General features: G+C 51.1%; 1 protein-coding gene across 1 annotated transcript; it reads right to left on the bottom strand.

Moving 5' to 3' along the window:
* Positions 1-8,738: 8,738 nt before the first annotated feature.
* On the bottom strand, positions 8,739-9,289 carry LOC133361847 (protein Wnt-7b-like; the record flags this gene model as incomplete). Its single annotated transcript, XM_061580837.1, is given in 2 exon segments — positions 8,739-9,220; positions 9,223-9,289. Coding segments are annotated over 2 exon segments (549 nt in total), but the record flags the coding sequence as incomplete, so codon positions are not given.
* Positions 9,290-9,294: the final 5 nt, after the last annotated feature.

The raw sequence follows: 9,294 nt of genomic DNA, 5'->3' as shown, positions 1-9,294 counted from the left end.
GATCGGCCTCTGTGGAGGAGGCTCGTGAAGGACGCTACTGGGCAGTTGGAGGCAGTCGCCCTCCAACAACAACAGAGGGCGGAGGAGCGACGCTCACAACAACGAGCGGAGCGCCGGGTGGCTAAAGCACAGCAAGTTGGCACAGTATGGGGCACAGGTGGTGCATCAGCCAGTCATCTCAGTCAGTCGACCCGTGGCACCTGCTGGGTCTGCCCCGTGATCTCCTTCCAGCGGGCGTTCGACACTTCACGTGGCCTCAAGGTGCACATGGCCTGGCACAAGCGCCGTGGTGACGTGTGTGCGTGCGGGCGCTCCGGGAATGATGGATAACGGGCGCGGGCTACACTTCATCCCGCGTCCCCTCCGCCTCCCCCCACCCACCCATCCACCACCCCAGAATCCCACCAGCCACCTCGCCACATTCCACAGTTCCGAGTTGCACGTCACCCCACACACACTCGCTCATAGGGACACAGAGGCAAAGTTCCCCCGTGTAGCCTTCGACAGGCTGTAGGGGGCAAGTTGCTGTTAAGCCTGCAAGCTGCTGACCGATGTTGCCACACCGCACCAGGTTCTCGTTTGAGGCTGGCTCGAAACGCGTGCGTCTCTATAACTACACACAGAGGTAAATACGCACGCAAACCTGCGTTCTGATATGCACATAAATGCGCGTACGTGTACGTATGCGTATTTATAGACGCACACGTACGTGGCACATACACAAGTACATCCACGCATACATTTGTGTCCGCGCATACGTACACACGCACATACACAAGTACATCCACGCATACATTTGTGTCCGCGCATACGTACACACGTACGTGCGAACGTACGAGCGCACATGCGTAAACGCAGGTACACGGGCATACAAAGCGCCCCGTAAAGGCTTCACGGGCTGTAGGGGCAAGTGCTGTTAGCGAGTAGCACCTGTGAAGGCTACCGGCACTGTGGCACACGAGGGGGGCGAGTGGCCAACACCACGCCCAGCCACCTGTCTCCTCAGTGGCGATGTTTACACATCGCAGCAAGTACTCATTTGAGTCTGAGTCGACCTAGGGGAGGCCCAGGACCGTTTCAGATAATGGTCACCGGTGTTTGTCCGTGAGAGGGAATCGAACCCGGGTCGCCGGGTTCGTAGCACAACGCGCTAACCGCTGCCACCACCGCTCCCCGTCACGACACACAGACGGGTACACAAACAGCCTCGCACACGGCCGCACGTCGCGCTCCTGAGCGCCACCATCCCAGAGACGCGCACGCGTTCAACATTCCGGCCGCCCTGACGTGGGCGTCCCCTAGGTCCACTCGGCCCTAAAATGATTACTCTCGCACGGTGAGTGCGTGCGTGCGTGCGTCACACAATCGTGCGACTACACACGTGCCAATGACACTGACTCGCATCCCTCCGTGGAGTGCGATGCTCCGGCCTTAATAGGAGCTCGCAGACACCCACTGCCCACCCATCCCCCCGCCCCCTCCCCCCGCCACTGTCATCCTTGAAAATGATGACACCACCCCCTCCCCCTCCCTTCAAACGAAAAAAAATCGACAACACTGCCATGAAGATGAAACAATATACGAGACGACGACGTTTCGTGCAATGACCCCTGTTAGTGATTCCGATTATCGATGAGAGTGTGTTTAAAAAATCGATGATTTTAAACATCGTTGCATATACAGAGACCAGTCATGGCTGCTGGATAATCCTGATTCATACAACAGGAATGTCGAATCGAAAAGCATCGATTATAATGTGCACGTTTGTACTTCAATTATCACTAGCTTGATAATCGTAATAATCGATTATCGGTTAGTCCTTTCGTTAACTTCTAATGGCATATGGAATCCCCCCCCCCCCTTCACTCTTCGCCTGAATAACCAGGCAGGAGATATTTTCCGGAGCCCTGGCCCCCAAAACTCCGGCTCGCAATGAACTCGGGTTGAAATCCTTAATTGTACGAGACAACGCGTCGTCTCGTTTATTAAAAAAAGATACCTCCACATTCCGTAACACGGCACAATTTCTTTAATTGCTTAGGAATCAAAGCCTGCCGTTAACATAATCAACAGACAGCGTGTAGACGACACGGTCACGTAAATAGAGACAAAGATCCCCCGTGTAGCCTTAACAGACTGTTGGGGCAAGTGCTGTTAGCGAGCAGCGCCTATGAAGGCCGGCACTGTGGCACACGAGGGGGTGGGTGGCCAGCACCACGCCCGACCGCCTTTGTCTCCCTAGTGACGATGTTTGCACATCGCACCAGGTACTAATTTGAGGTTGAGTCTACCTAGGGGATGCCCAGGACAGTTTCAGATAATAGTCACTTGGTATTGGCCGTGAGCAGGAATCGAACTCTGGTCGCCGGGTTCGTAGCGCAGCGTAGCGCTAACAGCTACACTACTGCTCCCCCATGAGGTACCACACACACACAGCACACACACACAGCACACACACACACAGCACCACACACAGCACACAGCACACAGCACACACCCACAGCACCACAAGCACACACACACAGCAGTAGCACACACAGCAGTAGCACACACCACAGCACACACAGCACACACACACACAGCACACACACACAGCACACACACACACAGCACACAGCACACACAGCACACACACACACAGCACACACAGCACACACACACAGCACACACACACACACACAGCACACAGCACACACAGCACACACAGCACACACACACACAACCCACACAGCACACACACATCACAGCACAGCACCACACAGCACATACACACACACACAGCACACGCACACAGCACACACACAGCACATACACAACACACACAGCACACACACAGCACACAGCACACCACAGCACATACACAACACACACAGCACACACACACACAGCACACAGCACACACACAGCACATACACAACACACACAGCACACACACACACAGCACACAGCACACACACAGCACATACACAACACCACAGCACACAGCACACACACAGCACATACACAACACACACAGCACACACACACACACAGCACACACAGCACACACACACACAGCACACACAGCACACAGCACACACAACACACACAGCACACACACACACACACAGCACACAGCACACACACAGCACATACACAACACACACAGCACACACACAGCACACAGCACACACACAGCACATACACAACACACACAGCACACACACACACAGCACACACAGCACACACAGCACACACAGCACAGCACACACACAGCCCACACAACACACACAGCACACACAGCACACACACACACACAGCACACACAGCACACACAGCACATACACACACAGCACACAGCACAGCACACACACAGCACCACACAGCACACACACAGCACACACACAGCACACACAGCACACACACAGCACCACAGCAACACCACACACAGCACACACCACAGCCAAACACAGCACATAACAACACACAGCCACACACACAGCACACACCGCATACACACACCAGCACACAGCACACACCCAGCACACACACAGCAGACACAGCACACAGCACACACACAACACACACCACAGCACACACACAGCACACAGCACAACAGCACCCCACACAACAGCACAACACAGCACACACACAGCACATACACAACACACACACACAGCACACACAAGTCGATATATCTATTCTGTTCACGTTTACAGCAATTTCGAGCACTCTGCTTATTTCAAATCGCAAGTGCTTGATTTTGTTGTGAACGAGAGTCAGACTCATCTACTCGTTCTTCTGAAGTCCAGGTAGCAGGCCGCAAACACAGCGTATTGATGAAGTAGCCTCGAGTTCTAGATTTGAAGCTTTCGTGACTGCAAGTATTCATATTCTTAGGTTTTTTCCAGTAAAGTCACGTAGGTAAAAAATTAATAAAAGTAAAAATAAATAAAAAAAATAAAAATCTCGACGTTTCGGAGGCAACACAAGCTTCCGTCTTCAGGTGGAACCGTCACAGCCTGACTGCTGCATCAAGTGAGAGGTGTGACGGTTCCACCTGAAGACGGAAGCTTGTGTGCCTCCGAAACGTGATTTTTATTACATTTTTATTTTACTTTTATTAATTTTAATTTTTCACCTACGTGACTTTACCGAAAAAACCTAAGAATATGAATCCTTGCAGTCACGAAAGCTTCAAATCTAGAACTAGTTGTCATTTGTTCCAAAGTACGTGCACGTACAGAGCACGCTACGTGTGACGGATTTCCATCGCGGAAATTGTCGTCCATAGCAGCCTCGTTAGTGCTCATTTGTGCGGCGTCTGGACGTGACCTCGAGGGCTGCCTCGAGGTCACGCGTCTTGGAGCGCCGCCTGGCGGCATCGTGACGACTTCCCGGCCCACGAGGGGAACGTTGGAAGTCTTGGAGCGACCGACTCCGATATCGCGTCACTCAGGGGTGTCCAAACTTTTTTGCAAAGAGGGCCAAGTTGATCAAATGAAGATGCCCGGGGGCCAATAGTCCCTTCCGACATTATTTTTTTCACCACAAAAGTTACGTGAAAAACACCACACACTGTTCTAAAAAAATGTCATTGCCACAATTAACTTTATTTTTCAAATGACAATGTAACCAAATATAAGCCACTCAGGCAGACGTGAACAACTCTAAAAACGCAATTCTGCCTTTCATTCAGTCAGATAACATTGAACAAACTGTATAGAATACCTTACATTTCCATGAGTTAAATATCTTTACCTCATGAACATTTTTAACAGGAGTTATAAGTAATGCAAAGTGGTCTGTTATCATTAAACTTTAAAACAAGTGAATTTTGCCCTTGTTTTTTACAAGATCTTCAGAAAGCAATAGTTTGGTGTCACATCTACCAGCTACATAACATCAACAGTTATAACCAAATCTTATTCAAGAGTTTAATAAAACAAGTGCCATAAGTCCATCATGTTTGCAATAACCACAATACAAGCAGTCAAATGCAAACAAAAAGAAACAACTCTGATGATGATAATGATATGCACTGTCCTTGAAGTTGATTGGTCCACATCCGAGACAGTACCAGTTGAAAGGGTAAAAACCTAGCACTATATTTTGCCACTGGTAAAGGAGATGTCTCATAGTGTAAATGCTTACCCCGAGCTCTCAATACTCTGATAGTGCGCTGTCTTTGAGTTGTACGCCTTTTGGTGTCATCTGGTCCAACACCAATGGTGACCGGGCTCTAAGGAAAGCTGTCTCGGGTGTGGACCAATCAACTTCAAGGACAGTGCATATCTATCATCATCAGAGTTGTTTCTTGTTTGCATTTTGACTGCTTGTGTTGTGGTTATTGCAAACATGATGCCTTGTATAAAGGTGTCAGTTGTTGTACCAGTTGAAAAGGGTAAAAACCTATCACTATTTTGCCACCGGTAAAGGAGATGTCTCGTAGTGTAAACGTCAAACCACATTTGGTGAACGAGGCGTGTAACGATGGAACTTCTCCAAAGAGACACGCGACCGAGCCAAGTGTGATTGGGCAACTGCGCCGTGCGGCGCCTTGCGCACGAGCGCGTGAGGTGCACTGCCCCAGCAACGTAGCGGCGCAGAACCCGCCGCCGCTCACCGTCCGTCAGCGTCGTACCATTGCCGGCACGGGGCTTGCAACTACCCGCCCCCCTCTGTTCGCACCCGGGTGCTTCGACCCCTCCGGCGCACCGGCGCAGTTGCACCGCCTGTGCACTCGACGGTAGCTGCGCTGCCGCGAGCGGTGAGCGGTAGACCAGGCAGTGCCGTTCGAGTTCACCCTTCACTTCGCTGCCGGCCGCTGGCGGCACGAACCTCGTGGCCTACGCAGAGATGATTGCACGAGTTGGGCAACTTGCGTGAAGGGTAACTGCGTTGCAGGGCAGCAAGTAGGTGGCCGAGCTAGCGCGTGCTCAACGGGCGTGTTGTCTCCTGCTGAACGTGTTTGTCGTATTGAAACGGCTGCACGCCGTATGGAGCTGGAAATCAAAATTTCCCTGTACAAGAATAGGGGTAAGCCGAATGGGTTGACATGTATGAATGTGTGGCATTTAAATACAATACTCGTTTTTATTAAAGCTGTGTCTGTGTTTGTTCAGGGTGTGCCAGGGTCTCAGGGTCCTATGGGACCTCCTGGTGTGCCTGGACCTCACGTGAAAAGTTAAAGAAAGTGTGCGGTAAATAGTTGATGTCAAAGGTTTCTGGAAATTGTGACTCCCCCCTCAAACATATCTTTACCCCACGTAGTTATATATAGCTACACGCCCTACATACAACAGAGGAAGTAGTATCTATTGATTCTGTAGTTGTCTCGACGGACTGTACAGTAGTATCTACTGAGCCAGTAGTAGCTACTGACTGTGTAGTAGGATTTACTGCATTTCGTATTTTCATTAGAGAATGCACTGAATGTGTAAGTTGTGAATAAATGACGCTGCAGCGACGACAGCCTGACTCGTTCTTAGTTTAATGTCGCATTTAGTCGTCTAGACAAAAGTATCAGCTTAGATGCAATATCACCCTAAGAAAGTTACGTACCCGTTATTTTGGTATGATTTATCCAAGAGATAACTGCCTCATGTGGCACTCCGCTTGTTTCTACTTTATATATACTGTATTAATGTATACTTACATACATTTAATCACGATTATTTCCTGTTCCATCAGCTAAAATTACCATCATATATACAGTGAGGGAAAAAAGTATTTATCCCCTGCTGATTTTGTACGTTTGCCCACTGACAAAGAAATGATCAGTCTATAATTTAATGGTAGGTTTATTTGAACAGTGAGAGACAGAAAAACAACAACAAAATCCAGAAAAACGCGTCAAAAATTATAAATTGATTTGCATTTTAATGAGGGAAATAAGTATTTGACCCCCTCTGCAAAACATGACTTAGTACTTGGTGGCAAAACCCTTGTTGGCAATCACAGAGGTCAGACGTTTCTTGTAGTTGCCCACCAGGTTTGCACATATCTCAGGAGGGATTTTGTCCCACTCCTCTTTGGAGATCTTCTCCAAGTCATTAAGGTTTCGAGGCTGACGTTTGGCAACTCGAACCTTCAGCTCCCTCCACATATTTTCTATGGGATTAAGGTCTGGAGACTGGCTAGGCCACTCCAGGACCTTAATGTGCTTCTTCTTGAGCCACTCCTTTGTTGCATTGGCCGTGTGTTTTGGGTCATTGTCATGCTGGAATACCCATCCACGACCCATTTTCAATGCCCTGGCTGAGGGAAGGAGGTTCTCACCCAAGATTTGACGGTACATGGCCCCGTCCATCGTCCCTTTGATGCGGTGAAGTTGTCCTGTCCCCTTAGCAGATAAACACCCCCAAAGCATAATGTTTCCACCTCCATGTATGACGGTGGGGATGGTGTTCTTGGGGTCATACAAGTTAAGGGGGAGGAGGGGGGGAGCTTATCAGAATGTGGTAGCCAATGAATGGAACGTATTGGGAGGGGGGGGTGCTAAAAGAGGTGTACGTAGACGTCGACGTGGACGTGTTTGTGCGCAAGCCCCTGTTGGTGCACATGACAGAAGAGAACGAAAATGCCCATGTTGTTTTCACCAGTGTTGGCTGACAATCAAATACGAAAAAGGAGAGTACTGTTAAACGCTGGGGATGTCAACACTCGGTAAAGTAAAATAGTGCCTGTCAGATAAAATGGTCCAAAAATGTGTAGTTAAATCTTTTTTTGCATGGTTAATAACATCTTTCCAATGATTACTAAGTTTGTACCCATCATCACGGTTGAAATTATGTCTGTGTTTGTATATCTGAATGGCTTCGTGTACAAACCTTTGATGGTATCCAGAGGGTTTGCAGAGCACCTTAGTCTCGGAAAAAGCAATATATGAGAGCCCATCTGTGAAGGATGTCATCCCTGACTTGCAATACCCTGGAGTCTATAAACTGAGTTGCAGCTGTGGTGATTGTTACATTGGGGAAACGAAACGTCATGTCTCTGATCGTGTCCGCGAGCACAAGCAAGATTTGAAACACGGCAAAATTGAGTCTTCCGCCTTTGCCGATCATTGCTACAACGCGGTGGGCTCTCATGATATTGTTTTTTCCGAGACTAAGGTGCTCTGCAAACCCTCTGGCTACCATCAAAGGTTTGTATACGAGGCCATCCAAATTTACAAACACAGACATAATTTCAACCGTGATGAGGGGTACACACTTAGTAATCATTGGAAATATGTTATTAACCATGCAAAAAATATTTAACCACACATTTTTGGACCATCTGCCGCCCTTCCATGCGCACCTTTCCCTGTAAAACACGAGATCATCGAGTCCACGCATTTCCCCCGTGTTCGACGAGGGAAATGCTCGCCGGGGGGGGGGGGGGGGGGACGCTGGGATTCACTGGGAGATGCTGCACTCGGTGCCGGCGACATACAGAACTTGTGGGTCCTCGTGGTCAGCAAATCTGAGTGGGAGAAGCGGCATGTGGTTGGAGGGGCAGAGGTGGTGGTGGGGGGGAGGGGGCAGGGTGAGCGATGTGGACGAGTCACCGACTCCTCCTCTCTCTCCCATCATGCTGAGATCTCGGTGGCTACTTTGTCCCAGGCTCGGGAGCCGATTGCAGATCTCTTGCAGGGATCCGCCTGGCGCCCCCCCCCCCACCCCGTCGGCAATCACGCAGGGTGGCGGTGGGTGGGGTGGAGTGAGGGAGGGGAGTTGAGGGCAACTGCGAGGTGCGGAACGACAGCCGCGCCATCAGGCAGCGACATCCGCTGACAATTTTGTCCGGCCATGATTGTTGTTGCCAGGGGCGAGGCCCGTGGGGGCCATGGCCGACAGTCGACGGGGCGAGCGATCGAGCCGGCGGATTAGTCGGGGCCCCAGCTTCCAGCAAGCCGCCGCCGCCGTCACTTGCACGTGTACTCCTCCGCCCCCTCGCTGCACGTGCTGCAGCGCACGTAGGCACCAGCGGAACTCGCACTTGCAATGCCACGAGCGCGTGTACCGGCGCGTGTCGTAGCCGCGCCGCAGCAGCAGCTCGCAGCCGTCGGCGTGCGGCGACGTGCGGTCGCACGGGCGGCCGCGCGTGCCCACGCTGCCCGTCAGCCGGTCCTCCTCGCAGTAGCTAGGCGAGCTCTCGGTGAACACGAGCTCCGTGTGGAGCGGCTTGCGGTGGCCGCGCGAGCGCGCCTGGAGGAAGGCGGGGTAGCGGTGGCGGTAGCGGCCGGCGTGCACGGCTCCACGTGGACCGCCTCGTCGTACTTGCGCTTGAGCGCGGAGCCCACCTCGCGGAACTGGGGCAGCGTGGCCC

The sequence above is a fragment of the Lethenteron reissneri genome, unplaced genomic scaffold (genome assembly GCF_015708825.2).
Source record: "Lethenteron reissneri isolate LAM-NWPU_2019-01 unplaced genomic scaffold, ASM1570882v1 scaffold_1258, whole genome shotgun sequence".
NCBI classification, from domain to species: Eukaryota; Metazoa; Chordata; class Hyperoartia; order Petromyzontiformes; family Petromyzontidae; genus Lethenteron; species Lethenteron reissneri.
Note: the sequence above shows the minus strand (reverse complement) of the source record. Positions and strands in the feature narration are given on the sequence as shown.